We start from the raw sequence: 21,421 nt of genomic DNA, 5'->3' as shown, positions 1-21,421 counted from the left end.
CCCTCGCCTCATGACACACACAGCGATGTGTCTACTCCCCGCTTCTCCTGGTCCTGCTCAGAAACAGAAACCTCAGGAACACCAATCCCTCCTCCCTTCTCTTAGACACCCCCCTCCCCCTTTCCCCCCAACCCCGGCCAGGATCCATAGCTATGTGGATCCTCTGGGTAAAAGGGGAGAATTGCTTCCTCAGGGCCTGCTCCCAGGGGAGCCATGTGCCTCTGAGAAATCCCCCGCCAAATGGATCAATAACAATTTCTGTCTGGAAAGCAGTCCACGGAGGAAGTCCAGGAACAGATCCTGGGGGGCTCCTGGGGGTGTTTGCTCATCTGGAGTTCCCTCCACCCTCCCCGGGGAGGGGCCCCCTTCCATCTCCACTTCCACTTCAGCTGCTCCAGTGCTTTCCTTCTCTTCAGGGGGACTGACCGGGGACCAACTCTGGGCGGGGAGGCACTGAGGACACCTGATGCCCACCTCGCCCCTCCCGCTCTCCGTCTCCCATCCAGGGCTCCTGGCCCCTGTCCTACTGCCTCGCAACAGCTGCAGTCTCCCCTGCCACACCCGCACCAGCTAATCTCAAAGAAAGGAAACTAATATGTGCCGAGAATCGGGAACTCATATCAGGACCTTTAAGAAACAATTCTCAGCCTGCTTCAGGAGGGGCTACGGTAGGAGAAGCGTTCTTCAATTTCGAGTGAGACAAAAGAAAGAAATGCACAAGAACAGCCAAATTCACACCATGGGAGATGGCCTTGTATTAAAGCATACCTGGCCAAACGGCCCCAAGGACCAGCCTGTAGCCCAGGAGAATCAGATCGATGGTGTGGTCGCAGTTGCGGGGAGCAGGGCGGTGCCCCAAGGACAAGAGGGACGAGGTAGCATCTTCAGTGAAGTCCAGTTCCCACTGGGGCTCCGGGGAGGGCGTCTGTCAGTCACGCTACTGAGCACGCCCTTGGCACAACTCGGAAGGGACTTCTACATCCTGGGGTCCGTTATTGTCACAGCAGGAAAACTGACATCTGTTTCAAGGGAGGACCCGTGGGCGGTATTATAGGTGGTGAACTAGAGCTTGCTTCTCCGTTTGTGCTCCACCACTACCTACTACAAATAAAGTAGCCAATAACCTTCAAGTCAGGGCGGGGGGATACGGAAGAGAGGTGCTGAAAAGAGAAGTAAATATCTCCCAAGGGCAGAACCAAAAAGAACTAAAGTCTTTATTAGAAAAATATTGGAATCTTGGTCAATTCCACTCCCTCTCCTTTATTCAAATGTAGTTCATTTTTAAAGTTACCTAACCAGGTGAACTGCCATAATGAGAAGATACCCTTGCCTGTCCCCCACCTCCCATCCCTTCACCCAACCCCCCGCAATGCTCCTTCCCTCCACAGACACAAATTCCAGTTTTCATCCTAAATCTGACGTGCTTTCAACAGTTCTTCACAAGGCCCTTCTGTACACAGCATCTCATCCTGCTTTTTCAACCGGTCATGGTGACCCGTCCCGCTACTCTATGCCGAACTCAGAGGGTTTGCGTGGCTTGTCCAAGGGGACAGCCTATAAACAGGAGGGCAGGATGTCCTATGTCGTGTCTCAGCACTCCAGAATCTGACCCCTCCTCGCCACCACACGGCCTTGCCCATTAGAGGTCCACTAGGTAGTGGACCTGTGGATTGGACGGTCAGAGAATCCACGAGCATCACGGTTCAGAAGAAGTAAGTGGCAGGCTTAATGCACGGAGCTGGTTAGCAACAGCACGGGATTTGGAAGCAAGGCACCAGGGCTGGTGGGTGGATTGGGAGTGGTGTCTCCATGCAGTTCTGTGTCACCAGTCCTCCACGGAACATTAAGGTCATTTGTAGTCCTCCCCACCCCCTCCCCTTTTAAAAAAACTCTGCCATTAATAGATTCTCCGAATTCTTCTCTGCTTTTTAAAACCCACAGTGTCAGAGGGGAAGGAAAACAAGGCAGCTGGTCTTGGCCACCTTTCCCAAGAGATTAAAGGACACATCCTGCGCGACGGAAGGGTAATACAATTCTACTCAGCCTCTTGTAAATTTCTTCCTTCTCCTCACCTTGCAAAAGCTCGCTCCATCCCCCCTTCCTCGTTCAGCATACTAAGCCAGCCTGTCTTAGCCTCCTGGGCCTACAAAGCTAGGCGAAAAGGAAATAAAACAACCCGCCCAAAGTCAGCCACCTAGATCGAATAAACTTTCAAATTGTTATTCCTGATGGCGGTCCTGGCCGCCAGACTAAGATTCTCTGCTGTGTGTGTCATGCTGGAAACCGTCTCTATTTGTCATTTACATCAGAGTGGCCTTTTACACACCAGGGCTGGTGACTACTTTGGACTCACCTGGTGCAACAGCAAGCTCTTAACATTTTTTTAAAAAGGGTGACGACACGGCTCTATTAATAAAAAGTTAAGCAGGTGAGGGAGGGGATCCAAGTCTCTAGGAAACAATTTTTTTCTTAAAAATCAGCTGCAAATGATGAATGCTACTGATTTTCTAAGCTTTAGAGTGATTCATTAAACCCCATGAAGAGCTTTTATCTTAACTCAGAGGGAAGAGGAAGAGAGTGAAAGCAAACAGAAGGGGTCTGACCATCTCTTATTCCAAGCTGTTCAATAGCCCACGCACTGCAGCCTCTGATGATCAACAGCTCAGTTAGTTGATCATTGTCTCTTACATGTCTTTGGTTGTTGCTGTGAAACACTCAGGGTATAAGGAAATCTATTAACTACAGAGGACAAGTTCAAAGAGAGAGAGAGGAGAACAGCTTTGTATCTAACACATGCTGGGATACCAGAAATGGAGAAGCCGGGGGAGGCATGGGGGAGCTTTCCTCAACACAGTGAGTGCCACAGCCAAACCCAGGATGCACTGCCTTCCCCTTCTCCTCCAGAGAGAAGCCCTCCCTTCCCTCTTCAGGTCGCTTCTGCTTCTGCTCAGCCCAAGCCCCTGGAAGCTTTCGTCCGGGGCAGTAGGCACACGGCACTGTGGGACGTCCTGAGATAGGATGTGCCTGGATAGATGTGCTTCTGAATCTTTTGTGAAATTTGACTGCCTGCCCTCCATTTCACCCTGGGTGGGGAAATGCCAGTGGCTTAGATGGTTATGTTTCATTTGGAATCATTCTAAATAATTTAATTAATTTGTCATGTTGAAAAATCCACCTTGCTTTCTGAATCTGTTCCCCATCTTAATTTCCACCAGAGGCACATAGGCTACGGTGCCCTTAGAAGAATATTGACTTGGCCTTGCTGTAACCTTGGTATGTCGTCACCATCTACCAAAAGCGAAAGAGAGTACTCTTAGGAACTCTCGTCCCAAATCCTGTCTCTTATTTCTGGACTCCAAATGAGAAAGTCAGTGCTTAACCACCTGTCTGAGATTTAAATAGGGGTTATGACAGGGCAAATACACATGATTTCAGATTGCAAACTGACAGATTGGGAATCTCCATAGGTGTGTACAAATCATACAAGTGCAGGTTTTGATGAAAAGTGCAAGCAGCATTGCTTTGTTAAATTTAAGTTTTCTTTAAATAGACACTTAAGTGTAAAAAGACACTTAAAATTATAAAGTAAGTCTCAGGCTATTATCTCCTTCTCTTGATTATACAAACTCTTTTCTCCTCGAACAGCTACAATCTAGGTTCTGGCCATCTCCTACTGCTTCTGCCCTGCGCTGAAAGATTGTTTCCTTTTCTATACCATGGAAGATGTCTAAATACTAGAAACAATGTTATGGTAAAATGTATGACAAGGAAATTTGCATTACCCACGATTGCGTTGAACGAGTGGCTGCACCCAATAGGCCATAGATACATGGATTAAAGATACATTTTTTGTAACCGTGACTTTATGATCTTATGAACATTCTCAAGACATTTATGTAAAACACTACAATCCAAGACATAGTAGGTCTAGCACACAAACCACATGAGAAATAGTATCAGACATATCTGCCAGTTCTGAGCTGGTGATAGAAATTACGAATAAGCATGTTTTTATCATTTGTTCCTCACAGGATCGTACTTTGAAGTTTCAAAAACAACTCATTGAATCAGTAGTAATCCATTTGGATAACTGTATACAGCTTGTATTATTTTAATTCAAATTTAAATCTGATCGCTTCATTTTAAGGGTTTCAAAAAGATATCCATAATTTTGGACTCTTGGCATAATCTAAGGTAGCTGAGATTTTTAAATTGCTTAATTTGAAAGAGCTCATTTTTAAAAATATATTCACACTCCTATATGTAATTGGTAATGACATGCACTGCATTCTGTGCTGTTGAGAATAGGTACAGATTTCTGGTCAATCAATACCAAACTCATCTCTAGACATCCCAATACTCAGATTCATCTTGTATCATTTTCATTTTTGAAATTCAGGCCAGTTGAATTAGTCATGTTTAAAATAGTCTAGTATAATCACACACACACACAGACACACGCACACAAATGAATGTATATAAAACTGGAGAAATCTGAAAAAGGTTGGTGGATTGTGTCAATGTCAGTTTTCTTATTGGGGTATAACACTGTAGTCATGCAAGAGGTCACCACTGGGGAAAACTGGCTGAAGGGTATATGGGATCTCTCTGTATTATTTCTTACAATTGCATGTGCATCAATTATCTCAAAAATTTAAAGAAAAGAAGCAAGGAAGACAATAATATATTATATCACCATTCAGTTTTTAAAAATATGTATATGTCTTATGTATCTATACATATACAGACTTACCTGCATACATGTACAAACATAAGAGCCATACATACATATGTCTTTGTATGTGTGTATATGTCTTTCTATATATGTGTGTATATATATGCTACTTCTATAAGGGTACCTAAGAAATCACTAATGCTGGTTGTTTCCGAGGAGGAAAACTAAAGAAACAGAAACAGAATGCTTATTTGCTTTTCACAGGATACCCCTCTGTGGCTGTTGAATTTTGTGCTATTGGCACTACTCATTCAAAAAATAATTCTTTAAGAGTGAGGACAAAATAGACATTTCAAACCTACAACAAACAGAAACAAACCAAAGAATCTTAGCACACACTAAAGCCTTAGTGAACCCATGTAAGAAGTCCTAATTGTGACACACACACACACTGGCAGTGAAGATGCAAATAGAGAAACAGGAGAAAGTCTCTTACGGCTGGAGATGCAGTAGGAGAGCCGGCAGTTGATCTTCCGGAAGAGTTGCTTGTTAATTGGCCAGAGGAGGAGAGTGAAGAGCTGAATGGTGTTGATGATGAGCCCCGAGGCGATAAATACGTAACAGAAGATGAGATGGCACAGGAACTGAGACTTCAGCAGCGCGATGAGGTCCATGCTGGGTGGGAGCTCCTCCACCAAACAACAAACGCCTGCCGCAGACTACGTACAGAGGGGAGGAAGGCCGGCACTCAGGAATACGCCTGAAACACACACCCATGTCAAATGTGAGAAAAAATATTATCTGCTCTTATAGGCAGGGGAAAAAAACTCTTAGAAGAAAAATATACTCTCGAAATTAAACACATTCTACAAGGAATTCCCTGGTGGTCCAGTGGTTAGGACTCCAAGCTTTCACTGCAAGGGGCACGGGTTTGATCCCTGGTCAGGAAACTAAGGTCCCTACAAGCCAAGTGGCCAAAAATTAAAAAAATTTAAACACGTTGTACATTCGTTGATTTATTTTTATTTCAAAAACTTTTTTTTTTTTTTTTTTTTTTTGGCCAAGCCACGCAGCTTGTGGGATCTTAGCTCCGCAAGCAGGGACTGAAGCCAGGCCCTCAGCACGGAGTCCTAACCACTGGACCGCCAGGGAACTCCAGCAAGCATTTATATAGCGCTTCCTTAAGGTCCGGCACAGTCTCAGTCCTTTAAAAAGAATAGTTCCTTTAACTGCCCTAATGCCTGCGAGGCGGGCACTGTTATTACAGAGGCGGGAATGAGGCCCACAGAGGTTAAGCAACTTGGTCAGGGTTCCACAGGCCTCACTGCTAAGGAGAGGCTGGTGGCCAGAGTCCGCATCTCTGGACCTTCCCTCCTGCCTGCCTACTGTCCCCAGCGACCCCTCCACACCTCCCTCCACTCGTCATCTCCAGATCTCAGCCCAAATGGCACTTCTTCTGGCAAGACCTCCCCGAATGCAAGCCTGCCCTTGGGAGGCTGGGGGCCACCCCTGGGGTGGTGTTTGGAGGGGGGCGCCCAGGCGGCACTCTGCCGTTACTGTGTTACTGGTTCGCCTGTTCGCCTTCCCACACCGGACTGTCACTTCTCCAGGGCACACGACTATCCTGAAGATCATCCCTGTCTCCCCAAGCCTTGAAGCAGTCACTGGCACAGAGTTGGAACTTAATTAAAAATACATATATGTTTGTGGAATGATTTAATGAAGGGAAACAAGGGATGAACTTTGAGATATCAGTAAACACAAATAACCAACTATGAAGGCAAGAGGAACACCTCACCACACTCCTGACACACACACACAGACACACACACACATACGTGCACACATGCACGCCTAAGAGTTCTAAAATTGAACAGAAACTCAAAACACGCACAGCAGCCAAACTCATGGCCCTGTCATCAGTCTCTAACCCCAGAATGGAATAATGAAATAACTGTCCAGTTTGGCAAATTAAGCCTTAGAGGAACAGCCTGAAGGCAGGAGGTTCAAATACTCTGCTGGAGAAAAAATAAGGCTGACAGCATGATGTATAGCAGCCTAGCTTCTCCCAGAAGCAGAACGTCATTGCAAATGACCTCAGGGACAGCTCAAACGGCAGGACGAACTTTCTAACAGTAATAGTGAAGAGATCCTAGACGTCATTACAACCTTTATGGATAACACTCCCCCCCAAAAAATCTGTACGACAGTATCACATATATGATCTCATTTTAAGCCTCAGATAAATCCCATGAGTATTATTATTATCCCATTTTTCGGAGTAAGAAACTGAGATGCCCCATAGGTTGGGCGATTTGCCTGAGGCTGCCGCCGTCAGTAACTGACCTTAAGATTCGGTCTGACGGGGCTTCCCCGGCGGCGCAGTGGTTAACAATCCGCCTGCCAATGCAGGGGACACAGGTTCGAGCCCTGGTCCGGGAAGATCCCACATGCCACGGAGCAACTAAGCCCGTGCGCCACAACTACTAAAGCCCGCGTGCCACAACTACTGAAGGCCGCTCGCCTACAGCCCGTGCTCTGCAACAACAGAAGCCACGGCAATGAGAAGCCCGGGCACCGCAACGAAGAGTAGCCCCTGCTCGCCGCAACTAGAGAAAGCCCGCGCGCAGCAACGAAGACCCAACGCAGCCATAATTAATTAATTATTTATTTAAAAAGTGCTTAAAAAGATTCAGTCTGACGTCCGAGCTCTCTGGCACAAAGCCAGGACGCTGCAGGGGCTGAAGCAGCCCTTCTTCAATCTTTTTCAGAAAGCACTGCCCTGGGACACCTCCAAGTTGTCAAACTCTTCACTTAGTTTCAACACACCCAGTCTCTCTCGAAGGCACAGGCATTAAGCTGGCAGCTCACCTCCACGCACTTGACTTTCAGGAGCTACATGAATAGAAGTGACGTACGTCGGTGACGATTCAGCAGCAGCTATAGTTTGAGGTGGAATATTCACGTGCTGTATTCATTTGTCCTTGGATTAGCCTCTAAAAGCTTCCAGACAATCTGGGCCAGGAGAAGTGTGATTCTTCACTAGGTTTCTGGGACCTAGTGTTTGGAAAGTATTTGACAAATCCTTTGCTTTGTTGATTTAACACTAAGAAATGGAAGTCAGCTGATACTGGAAATGCAGGGGATTGAATGCTGCCTTCCTCGGTTTCCTGTCAGAAGTAGGGCATGATGAAGAAAAAGTAAGATTTTCTTTTTTTCCTTGTATAAGTCCAGGGACCAGCATGCCCTTTAGTAAAACCCTCGCTAGTACTGCATGAACCAGGGGTCTAACACAACGTTGGTGACGTTTAGGAGTCACGAGGTGGGTCACAGACAGGCGGGCCTCGGCTGGCTTGGTTCTGCCCCAGATCCCCTTCCTAGACTGGTGTGGGCTGGGAGTTCAACTGTCCGGGTTTGAAGCTCTGTTATACCTCTTACTGGTCGTGTATCCTCAGGTAAATTAACTTTTCTGAATCTCAGATTCTTTATCTACAAAAAGGGCTAATAGATTGCAATCAAAATTCCAAGGGGGCTATTGTTTTTTGCAAAACTTTAGTTGATTCTCAAATTTATATTCAAGAGCAAAACCCACAAGAATAGCAAAGGAAATGCATGATGAAGAATAGGGTAAGAAGTGCTGTGAGTTTATTAAACAATTTAACTGATTATTAAAAGAGAGACAGGCTAAATTTTTTAGGGGGGGGTGTCTAGTGGGTGAATATGTGTTGCACGTCTTAAGTTTATTCCAGATAGAAGTTTGGGGGGACCATCCTACCCTTCTTGACTAAAGGCAAGCTTTCTCTCTAATGTGGTGATCTGCCAATTTGGTACCATACTGAGGAAAGATGGTGTAAAGATCTGACCAGTGATAAAAACAGGTAGAGAGAAAACATTTTAAAATTCTTGCCTTTTCCTCTAATTTTTGGTGGAAGGATTACAGGTGGTTTCTTTTTTCTTCCCCGTGTTTTATTGTTCTTTTCTATAATGAGAATGAGATCCTCTCCCTTTCTGGGCACAGAGCTGGATGGACGGGTTTCCCAGCATCCCTGCCATTGGTTAGATGTGGTCAGAGGATGGAGCACACGGGATGATGAAGGTGGTCCCTGCAGGCTGCTTGCAAACTTGAGGAAGGACCACCGGGTGGGCTCGCCCTGTCAGGTGAGCAGAAAGGTGGAAATCCAGCCCATCAGCAACAGACAAGAGAAATTCTGGAACGTGAAGGCAACCTGAGACCACCTTGAATCCAAGCACAGCTGATGGTGAGGGTGATACAGGCCAGATGCTAGAGGGTAAGGGTCATTGCAGGAACATTCAAATCAGGCAGTTCTGGCTAGAAATCCAGGCTCGGCCACTGCCTAGCTCCATCCGTTACTGAACTTCCACAGCCCCCAGCTTCCTCCTCTGCAAAACCAGAACAAGACCGCCAACACAAGGTTGCTGCAAGGCTCACGTATAATAAAGCATCTGAAACACTTAACACAATGCCTGGAACACAGGGAGCACACAATAATGGGAGAATTTTTCTCTCATTTCAAGAAAAGAAAGAAGCAAAGAAGGAGCAGCTAAGATGTATTACTTTGGCATCCCTGGGAAAGCCAATGAGATATAAATCAGTTTTCCTTCTCACTCCCTATCTATTGATAGATCCTGATGTTTTCTTTAATTTACCTTGAAGTGTGTTAAAACATTTCCTCCCCCATTTGTTTCCATTCTAATCTGTCCTTTACTGCTAGTGACTCTGAAATGGGAAGTGATGTGTTCACCAAAACTCACAGGGACGGTACCCTTTTAACTAGGTAATAGCCTTGGCAAAGCATGGAGATGACAAAGTGGACTTCGGAATAAGGGAAAGTGCCAGCCAGCAGGATGCTTTCATTAGCCTTGTGTTTCCCATGCAGATTTCTACCCTGAAACTGGGCAGACGCAGAGAAGCTGGCATGCACACACCGGTGGAGCTTTGCTCCCTGGGACTCTTGCAGGGTGAGGGGTGGGAACGCAGATGGCATCATATGCCACCCGGCCGCCGTCAGCGGAAACATAAACAAATAAAAGCAGCTCAGAATACCCCCATGAGAGAATTCAAGGTGCATCCTTCTCTAAAGATGCAGCTTCAACGTAAAGCATCAAATTAGAGAACAAACGGGAGGACCTGAGTTAAGACTTCGGTCTTCTGCCCTAGTCAATATTCTGCAACTATTAAATAAGCATGAACTTCAGACACACTCAGGAAGAGACTAAACCTGAAATGGGATGAACTCTTTCACTAGCTTGTTTTTAAAGATTTTGGTGGGGGTTCTTTTTGTTTGTTTTTTTTGGTTTTTGTACATTTACATGACAGAATTAAACCAGGTCAGGGTTTTAGAAGAAGCCAAAGCTTCCTGCCAAAGAAATCACTCCAAGTGGAATTGCTAAGATAATGCCCATGATCAATTTAGAACCATCACTGATATCTATATAACCCATTATTTAGGCTCTTTGAATCCCAAACACCAGAATAGTGTTCACAAAACAGAAAAGATATCTAACAAATGCTAACTGAAACAATACTACTTTTTATATTGCAAACTAAAACTGATAATACGCCATTTTAAAAGAGCTGGGGTAAAACGGACCCATTCTCACAGTGAGAGCAACCACACAATCTTTTTAGAAAGCAACGTGGCATACACAGGAAGACCTCAACATCTTCACACCACTTGATTTCGTAGGCCAACCTCTGACCATCTCTCTCAAGGATAAAACTAGCTTTTAGAAAATTCTCTCTGCACCAAGATATTCAACCAGTATTATTTATAAGCACCCAAAATTAGAAACCACTTACCTTTCTGACATGAGGAAACCATCAAGTGAATTATGGGAAACCCACAAAATCGAATGAAGAAAGTATCGCTGTAATAGGTTTGTAGTAAGATGGAAACATTTTCGTTATGATATTGGGAGATAAAGGTCACCGAATTATATAGAGAGAGAATAATCACAACTCTAAAAAACACTACCAGTAGTTATCTTTACGTGCGTGCGCGCACAACTCAAGTAGGGCTGCCTGGTGGACTTTGTCTCTGGACCAATGCTTTTGGTCTGTAAGGCAGAGAATGCCCAGGCACAAAGGTGCCTTGCAGGAAAGGGGTGCAGATGCCGTCCCAGGTGAAATGAGCGGCGGGGTGTTCCGGCGGCCCAACTTTCAGATCTCGAATTCTACTTTAGGTTAAATAAATTTAGCAAAAATCTCCAAGCAACGAACTTGTGGCAGCCCGAGGCAGCCGCTTAGCACTTCCTCCTGAGAAACATGGATAAATTTAGTTTTGGATTCCCGGGAGTTACACTGGCCCAAGGCCCAAAACAAAACATGAGAGAAAGTGTTCTAGACTGAATTTAACTGTCTCTGGGACCATCTCTTACTAAAATATTCCTCAATTAAAAAATCATCATTGTCTAATGGGTTGGCAGAAGCCTCTATAAAGTTAGCTTATTTTAAAATTTGATGGAACAGTCCTTTGTCTAATACCCCTGTACCATACATGAAGTCCATTAAAACGAAAACTCCAAAGAAGTCATAAATTATACTCAACTATTTCATTACATCTGATAATAAATAACCCTCACTCAGTCTCTCTCCAAAATCTAATTTTAGGATAATAAAAATATAAGTCTATAGAAAACTGAGGTTTCTAAGTTTATGTTTAACAGTTGCTTCTGAGCAGCTTATAAAGAAAAAGAAATGCTAAAGAGTTTAAAATCTAATCCAAGGAAACCAGGATCAGGTAAACCCAGATGGATAACCCAGGTAACTTTTTCTGTCATAAGAAAAAACAAAGATAAAGGAAATTAAATGAGGTATTCTCTAAGGCCTTTTGTAGCTCTGACAGCTATAAGATTAAAATATCTAGAGTTAAACATCAGGTCTTCTGAATGGTACCCAGTGCAGCAGAATAAGTCCACTGAATGTTTTACATGCACACTGTCTCATTAACTGTCACAGAAACCTACTACGGAAGGTATTGTTATCCCCATTTTACAGATGAGGAAACTGAGGTTTAGTGAGACCAGGGAACATGCAAAAGTCAAATAGAGAGTAAACTAAGCTCAGGTTAGGCTGCTTTTAAGACAGGAAGCCCAAGGCAGCTAGACTCCACGGGAACATGGCCTTATTTCATGAACTTGGTTCCATATTTCACCTCGTGGTTCCCTGTCTGACTGTTGGGGTGATCGTGAGTTTCTGAGCCACTGCCCCACCAGTCAGTCCTGCAGAGACCCAGTCATGCCCTCCTTCCAGGTAGAAGGTCTGCCATCCCCAAACCCCAATCCAGCTCTCCCACGGTCCCTGGGATCGGAGGGCTCTAACCTCACAGAGTTGGTGCAGTCGGAGCGAGCTGGTGCCTAGCTGCATTTCCAACAACCAAGAGTGTGTGAACTATTTTATAAGATACTCAGTGGAAAATATATTTTTAAATTATGCTCGATCTCTGGAAGCTTCCAAAAAATTTTATGAAGTCCTGATAAAACTCGAATATCATGAAATCATGAAACCCAAAACTGAAATGAAATAAGGAAAATTAATCTTCCAAGTGGGGAAGCAGACACATTTCTGCTTTAAATGAGTCTATTCCAATTAATCTTGAAACCTTTTCAAAAATGGAAGACTGATGGAGGTTGCATGGAGATTGTTATGATCTTCACATCATTATTGCATGGCCATCAACTCAGTCACACACCTGTGAAGGCTGAAAATATACGGAGGCTGAGGAAGAGGAAGGGGCCGCTCTCCCCTCCCCTCCCCTCCCCTCCTATCCAAGCAGGGAGATGGCCTGCGACCAGCTCAGGGCCTCCAGGAGCAGGCGTGAGGTACATGCATCACCAGCTGGCACCCGCAACAAAAAAGAGAGCTTTATTCAGTATAGAAGCCACCTCCTACTCCAGTCCTACCGTCACCAAGGCAACATGGTCAGGACGGCGGTCTCTTCGCACTGCCCACCTCTCTCCTTCCCACGTGGGCCGTGACAAAGCCGCGTGGCCAAGGCACGCCACCTAAGGGGAACCTCGGCAGGTGGCCACTGGTGTCAAGCCCATCTACCTACTGTGCGACCCTGGGCAAGGAACTTGTCTTCTCTGAGCCTCAGTTTCTGCATCTGTTTAATGGAGGTAATAACCCGGTCCCCGGGGGTGTTGTGCTGATTAGACGCTGCAGCCAGCTGAGGCCTCAGGAGGGCAGTCCTGGGTACCAGTGTCCGCCGGGGCTCCCAGACTGCCTGTGGCATGCCCCTGCCGCAGCCGCTTCTCCCGCGTGCCCCGCCCCCAAACCAGCTGCCATCTTTTTTTTACTAAACTTTCCGCCTGTGGCTCTCATGATCCACTTCTTTTGTTTGTTTTCATAAGATTTTCCTCATCGGAACACGTTTTCTCGGACATCCGCACAATCCAGGATGCCTCTGAGCCAAACGTGACTTGTAAGACCGCCCTGAAGTCCAGTCACAAGCTTTAATGAAGGGATTATGTCTCCATTCCCAACCTAAAGGAAGGCAGTTCACAGTCATCTGTTCTGAGGCCCTCTTTATAATGACGGGTAATACCTGTTAGTTCCCATATAAATTATATTAAAGAAATGAGTTGAAGAACACAGTATGGAGGTGCCACAAAACACTAAAAATAGAGTTGCCATATGATCCTGCAATCCCACTCCCGGGCATATATTCGGAGAAAACTATAATTTGAAAATATACATGCACCCCTATGTTCATAGCAGCGCTATTTACGATAGCCAAGACATGGAAACTACCTAAATATCCGTCGACAGATGAATGAACACAGAAGATGTGGTACATATATACAATGGAATACTATTCAGCCATAAAAAGGAATGAAATCATGTCATTTGCAGCAACATGGATGGACCTAGAGATGATCATACTAAGCGAAGTCAGTCAGAAGGAGAAAGACAAATACCAAATGATATCATTTACATATGGAATCTAAAATATGACACAAATGAACTTATCTATGAAACAGAAACAGACTCACAGACATAGAGAACAGACTTGTGGTTCTGCCAAGGAGGGTGGTGGGTAGGGGAGGGATGGATTGGGAGTTCGGGGTTAGCAGATGCCAACTATTATATATAGAATGGATAAACAACAAGGTCCTACTGTATAGCACAGGGAACTCTATTCAATATCCTGTGATAAACCATGATGGAAAAGAATATGAAAAAGAATGTATGTATATGTATAACTGGATCACTTTGCTGCCGTACAGCAGAAATCAACACTTCATTGTAGATCAACTATACTTCAACAAAATAAATTTTAAAAAAGGAAAAGAGCTGAACATAATACAATAAATATGAACCTTGTTCTGACTTCATGGAGGAGAAATAAAAACTGGTATTGACAAGACCCAGACCCTCACCACTTTGGTGCCCTGTGAATATACCAGTATTTCCCTGACCTCACAGAGCCTTACAATAAGGAGCTGAGGACACAATTCTCGCCAGATGTTATATGTAAAGGATGAGCAGATAAAAGGTGTGTCTGCATCACCAAGGGAGCAGACTGGAGTGGGCAGACTTCTGAGTAGTGTGGAGCCGGGGCCGGTTACCAGTGCAGACAGACATGTGCTTGGGTCCCCAGCAAATCACAGCACCTAATTTTTTTTTCATAAAAGCTGCTCTTTAATATTTCAAAATAAACCGAAAACCAATAATAATAAAAAAGCCTTTAAAATTAAGACTTATGGCAAAATTCAAAACATTGTTGGAAATTTCCTTAAACTTATTTTGTAATTCAATATTTTCGTTTTCAGTACCCATTGGGGGAAGGGGTACAACCCTAACCATTTCAGTATTGAGGCGCTCTAACCTTTAAGCAGGCTCCCCTAGGGACAAACAACTGCACGTGGTCTGTGAATGGCCAAGCCAGGACACCGTGGGGATACCACCGAACAGAATCAGCCAAGCACATCCTCCGGCATCGTTTTCCAGCAAAGTTGAGAAGATCGCCCAAATCTCTCCACTCCTTCCGGCCTAGCCCACCTAGTCTGTCTGGGTCGCCAGCTCCATCCGGAGTGATGACTCTCACCATTGTGCGGAGGACGACACACTGCCTGTGGCCACGTGAGCAGGGCACATAACCAGCAGAGGTCACCAGCCTTGGATGAATGGCCAAACTGCCAGCTCTTGGGGGGGCTCCAAGCATCAGAGACAGGCCATCTCAGAAAGCAGATGTGAAGTGACAGTAACCAAAGCTTGAAGAGCATGTCACAAATCCACGTGGACATGGGAAGCTCTACATAGCAGCTAACTGGTGCAAATACAAGTCAGGAGGCATTATGACTGGGAACTGATTTTGCACTGGGACATGTCAACTGGACTACGGCCCTCCTTGGGAACCCAGAAATCGTGACTCTACTAGTGGTTGAAGAAATAAATGCAGAAGCGGAGGCACCAGTATTGAGTTGGGGGCTGGGTTTGACTATTGATCATCTATCTGTGTGTCCGTATCACCTTGGTTACGTGGCCTCTAGAAATCTCAGCTTCCTCATCTGTCAGTGGGAGGCTCTGCCAGATACACCGACCCCACAAGGGTGGTGGGAGAGGTCAGTGAGGTAAGAAAAGAATGTACAAAGGCTCTGCTGGGCGGACGCTTAGGCACCTGTAACCACTCTTAATTCTATGGCTCAGAAAATGGGAAACGGGGCCACTTGTCCAGATGTCCTCAACTAGAATGCTCTGATTCATGGAAACTAACATGGCCTTAGTACCCCGGGGTACTTACCAGGGAGTACGGTTTGGAGGAAGCACCCTGCTGGCTCTGTCACGATCAAGAGTTCACTGTAGGTGGGGTGGTTCCCTGAGGGTCTGCTCAGAGGAGCTAATTTGGGCGGGGACAGCAAGTGATCTTTTTTTTTTTTTTTTTTTAATTTATTTTTGGCTGCATTGGGTCTTTGTTGCTGCGCACGGGCTTTCTGTAGTTGTGGCGAGCGGGGGCTACTCTTCACTGCGGTGTGTGGGCTTCTCATTGCGGTGGCTTCTCTTGTTGTGGAGCATGGGCTCTAGGTGTGCGGGCTTCAGTAGTTGTGGCTCGCAGGCTCTAGAGCACAAGCTCAGTAGTTGTGGCACACGGGTTCAGTAGTTGTGGCTCGCGGGCTCTAGAGCGCAGGCTCAGTAGCTGTGGTGCACAGGCTTAGTTGCTCTGCGGCATGTGGGATCTTCCCAGACCAGGGCTCGAACCCATGTCCCCTGCATTGGCAGGCGGATTCTTAACCACTGCGCCACCAGGGAAGCTCCAGCAAGTGATCTTTCTTTTTCTTCTGCATCACAGACACCAGTAACCAGGCTCTTTTCTCTCCGGTGGGTCCCTCTCCATTGTCCTCACTGCTCATTAAGTGCCTTTGACCCTTGAGTTCTTGGAGACCCTGCTGTTGCCCAACCTCATGTTCTGGTAAGGAGGGTAGGGGACAGTGGGAGATCGATAAGACTAGATTTCAAATCTTTCATTTTTTTGATTTTCATAAAGGGATGCCAATGCCCCGACTTGATTCATGCATAATGGACCCGAAGAGAGACTTATTAGAAAACAAATGCACTTAAATGCTTTCCTGACATGAATCATTTATTGAAGACAGAATTGCTGGCTGTGGGCACCCAAAATAAGTTGACTTACAGTATCCTTGTTTCTAGATAGATCTGAAATACGATCACAGAATATTGAAGTACTCAGCTATGAACGATGCTTTTGGGGTCATTATGGACTGGCTATTCCTCGAAAAGTTTCATTAAGAACAGCAGTGATGAAACACAAAACAGGGCCTTCTCTCTCCTTTTCTTTTTCTACTTTCCTGAGTCACAAAGCTCAGGAATAGAGGATGCTTGGTGAAAGCAGTGATGTTCCTTCCAATTTCTGTTAAGTAGAATCTGGAACAGGTATTCTGGGATTCATGCAAACATTCATTAATCCACTGACAACTTTATTCATTCATTAGGTCGTCTGTCCACAAAGCTACCCATTCATCCATGAAGTCAAAAATTCACTGATTCATATTTATTGTTACAGCTCTATTTATATACCATTGCATTAGACTTCTGAAAGAAAGCACAGGGGATTCTTACAGAGCCCCTCTCTGTGTTTTATGTGGGTGAGTATCATGCCCAATAAACTAAAGCATTTACTGAGTGATTATTTCCAGGCCCGGGATGAACCTCCAACCCCTTCCACTTCTTACAGAATAAATAGATGCTTAATACATGTTGATTGAATCCAAATTTCTAGACGACCTAATTTAGTCTCCACACCAATAACCCTGAATTGTCAAAACCAATGTACAAAGGGATAACATGAACTGAGAAAGTCCTAGGTTTCTTTCCCATTATAATAAGGACAGAGCAGATGACCCAACAATTTACTCTCCCTACAGAAGCCATGCAGATAAACCCACATGATTTCATTCTAAACCGTTACATCCTGTAACCAAGCAGAGAATCCTCTTCTACCTCATGAAATTGCATGAGGCAATATATCAAACTGACATGAAAATAACTAAAATGAAAGCAAATTACCTACTTAAACCCCCGTAGGGGAGTTCAGATGTTGGTTGGGGAACAGAGTTGACTTTTCTTTAAACAAAGAATCTTCTATTCAAATAAAATCTGGTAAAAGTAAAGGAAATTACTATCATAGAGTAAGTCACTTAGTGAACCAAAGTCATGAATTTTTTTAAAGGTAACATCCCCCATTATAACAGTAATTCACATTCATTATAAAAATTTTGTAGTCTAAAATGTAGAAATTTTACCACCTATACGGCCACTGACACTTTGGTTTATTTTCTTCTAGTTTTCAGTGAAGGCACTGGCTTTTTTTTTTTTTCTTTGCTAGATAAAACCATTTCAGGGACTTCCCTGGTGGCGCAGTGGTTAAGAATCCGCCTGCCAATGCAGGGGACACGGGTTCAAGCCCTGGTCCGGGAAGATCCCACATGCCACGGAGCAACTAAGCCTGTGAGCCACGACTACCGTGTGCCTAGCGCCCATGCTCCACAACAAGAGAAGCCACCGCAATGAGAAGCCCGGGCACCGCAATGAAGAGTAGCCCCCGCTCGCTGTAACTAGAGAAAGCCCGCGTGCAGCAACGAAGACCCAACACAGCCAAAAATAAATAAATAAATAAATAAATAACCATTGCAGAGGCTTTTCGTTTTCAAATATAGTTGCGATCTTCTGTTAAATCAATTTTACATGACCTTTTCTTAACCTTTAGTGAGATCATTTTCAATGTCCTTATCCCAATATAAATACTCTAGTAGTTACACTGGACATATCATAATTGTTATCTTATTGCCTCATCATTGTATTATTTAGGCTTCTTTTGTCTTTTTAATAACAAGTAACGCAAGGAACTTCCCTGGTGGCTCAGTAGTTAAGAATCCACCTACCAATGCAGGGGACATGGGTTCGAGCCCTGGTCTGGGAAGATCCCACATGTCGCAGAGCAACTAAGCGCATGCGCCACAACTACTGAGCCTGCGCTCTAGAGCCCGCAAGCCACAACTACTGAGCCCGCACGCCACAACTACTGAGCCCACAAGCCTAGAGCCTGTGCTATGCCACAAGAGAAGCCACCGCAATGAGAAGCCCGCGCACCGCAATGAAGAGTAGCCCCCGCTCGCCACAACTAGAGAAAGCCCATGCACAGCAACAAAGACCCAACACAGCCATAAATAAATAAATAAATAAATTTATTTTTAAAAAATAATAATAAGTAATGCAACAATTAACAATTCAGGGTATAAAGCCCTTTTTTTCCCCCTTAATTTTGGGTAATATCTTTAGAATAAATTCCCACATGCAGGATTTCTGGGTTCAAGGAACAAACATTTTAAGGCATGTAGTGACTTTTGCCAAATTGATTTCCAAAAAGTTTATAGCTATTTATGTTCTTACCAGCAATTTACAAAAACACACATTCTACCACGTTTGTCGGCAATAAGAATTCTCATCTAAAAGCAACAAAAACCCGATTAACGTTTCATACAGTAAAAGTTGTGTCTCTGTTTTAATCTGCATTTTGGGGGTTATAAGTGCAGTGGATTTTTTTTAACATTTATTAAACTACTGCTTTCTGTCACGACTTGTCTATTTTAACTACTGCCCACTTATCTCTTGTACATTGATTTGCACGAGCTCTTCATATATTAAATAGAGTAACATCTTAACTATTCCATTTAGAGTGACCAATTTTTCCAGTATTTTTAGCTCATTAAAGCCTTAAATTATTATGGAGTAAAAGCTGTGATTTCTTTCAGAAAGTTTAGGCTTAGAAAGGCCTTCCTTCTACCCTTAATTCTTGTCCTGAAGAAAACTGGTACACATTCACTTATTTCATCTCCTTTTTCCATGATGAATTTTATATATTCTTAACTCTTAGATCTGACATTTATTTTTTGGCTATGGTGCTCCACGAGAATCTAAATGGGTTTATTTCCAAATATTTAACGAGCTGTATCCAAGGCGTTTATTGGAAGATCTTTCCCCCCTCCATTAATTCATACTATAATCATATATTAAATACCAATAAACAGAGAAGAAATGAACTGTAGAGATCAATACACTAACCACTCATTTAACAGATGAAAAACTGGTACCTACAGAGTCAGCGACCAGCTCGATCCCTCCAACGGGAGGGACAAAGCTCTGAGCATTCTTTCTTCCCCTTGTCCCTTGTGTTCCTGCCCACCTGACATTTACTCTCTTAGAGGGAGTAAAATATTACTGTGCATTACAGCCTTCCCCAATCACTGGTTAAAGATCTGCAGGAAATCAGGAAGCTGTACCTTAGAACTACATTCGAGCCAACATAATCTCAGATGGGAATGAGGGAAACCAAGGTGGATGCAGAAGCCACTTGCTGGGCCTTATTTTTCCCATTCAAAGACCAGAAGGATTCTCTGATGTTGTACCAATCTACCTATGGGAGGGTTTCTGCAGGAGAAAAAAGAAAAGCAGACAGGAAAAGTACCTCATGTTTTTAAAAGGGATTCCTTACCAATGTGTGATTAGGGAATGGAAGCCATAGCAAGGCAGGGAATTTTAGGCTGTCTTCTTCAACAGTGCATCTCAAGAACCCAGAACAAGAATTCCGCAGGAACAGAGAGGACGCCAAAGCCTCACGAGGCCCCTGGACCACTTTCTGCTGAGGGACCAACAGCCTAGAACACAGGGACACTGAGGGGAGGCCTGAGACACAGACACACTGAAGGGAGGCCTAGGACACAGGGAAAATGAAGGGAGGCCCAGGGCACGGGGAAAATGAAGGGAGGCCCAGGGCACGGGGAAAATGAAGGGAGGCCCAGGGCACGGGGAAAATGAAGGGAGGCCCAGGGCACGGGGAAAATGAAGGGAGGCCCAGGGCACGGGGAAAATGAAGGGAGGCCCAGGGCACGGGGAAAATGAACGGAGGCCCAGGACACGGGGAAAATGAACGGAGGCCCAGGACACGGGGAAAATGAACGGAGGCCCAGGGCACGGGGAAAATGAAGGGAGTTGTGAACAGCAGCCAATGCCTGAGGTCTGGAAACAGGGACGAGAGAATCCTTTCCAAGCCAGACACTTGTTTAATTGGTATTTTTCGTAATAGTATATAAAAGCTACAATGTGAATTCCCAAACTTTGAGGAGTTCCTAACTCCTAATGGATTCTTTGTGTGTTGACTAAACCAGACTTTAATTTTGCCTCTGCTTTTAGGTTATGAGCTCCTCCAGTGTCAAAGAACAAATATATCATAAACGAACTAGAAATAATTATGAACAATTACAAATGAATAAGTAAAAAATAATGATAAGATATTAACAGGAAGCCCCAGCATTTACTTCTTCTAAAAATTTCTCTGAGAAAATAATTCAATTGGAACAGAAAGTCTTGGGAGAGCCAGGAAGAACAATGAGGAAATATATTTAGTGACAAAAATAGGTTTACAATATACAAAGTCAACAAAAACATGCACCAGATGAGCCAAATCTTAAAGCCAAAAAAAAAAAAAAAAAAACCCAGTGCATCTCTATGCTTAGGAAGTAGTTGGTTGGTAAGTCAAACTTTTTTTTTAATATCAAAAATATTTAAAATACACAAAACATTTTACCACATTGATATCTAGTCACATTTACTTCGTTTTATTAGGAAATAAAATATATAGATATTGAAGCCACTTTTGCTATTTGAGCTTGAAATTGGTGTGTTTCCTTCAATGTTTTTGTTCTTTTACTGTATATGTATTCACAAACAACATATACTTTTTATGTTGTAAAGATGTGTGTAAATAATATTTGAATCCTTTTGGGATTTCCTTTCTACACTCAACACTAAATTTTTGAAATTTTATGCATCTAGTTTAGTTGTTTTAATTTTGGAAGAGTATTCTTTTGTATGGCTACACCAGAAATTAATCTATTACCATACTGATGGACATTTAGAGTACTTCCACTTTTTTCCTCTATTATAGATAGTGCACTAATGATCACTGGAATTGCTGCATCATTCTGACGTGACATCCTCCAGCTTCACTAGATAGTAACAAATTTCTTTTCAAAATTTAACACACTCGGAAGATGTCTTGGGTTAGAGCAGCGATCCCCAACTCTTTTGGCACCAGGCACTGGTTTCGTGGAAGACAATTTTTCCATGTATTGGGGGGGGGGATGGTTTCGGGATGATTCAAGCACATTACATTTATTGTAATTTCTACTATTATATTGTATAACAGA

General features: G+C 44.0%; 1 protein-coding gene across 4 annotated transcripts in view; it reads right to left on the bottom strand.

Moving 5' to 3' along the window:
- Nucleotides 1-21,421, bottom strand: part of AGPAT4 (1-acylglycerol-3-phosphate O-acyltransferase 4) — a 111,342-nt gene that overhangs the window by 70,112 nt on the left and 19,809 nt on the right. For all 4 annotated transcript variants that reach the window (XM_036871115.1, XM_036871113.1, XM_036871114.1 and 1 more), the window contains exon 2: nt 5,172-5,435. In XM_036871115.1, the coding sequence (XP_036727010.1) occupies nt 5,172-5,349 (178 nt within the window). In that variant the 5' untranslated portion in view covers nt 5,350-5,435. The remainder of the gene's footprint in view (nt 1-5,171; nt 5,436-21,421) is intronic.

Source organism: Balaenoptera musculus, chromosome 12, assembly GCF_009873245.2.
Source record: "Balaenoptera musculus isolate JJ_BM4_2016_0621 chromosome 12, mBalMus1.pri.v3, whole genome shotgun sequence".
Taxonomy (NCBI): Eukaryota; Metazoa; Chordata; class Mammalia; order Artiodactyla; family Balaenopteridae; genus Balaenoptera; species Balaenoptera musculus.
This window is presented reverse-complemented; position numbering and strand designations above follow the sequence as displayed.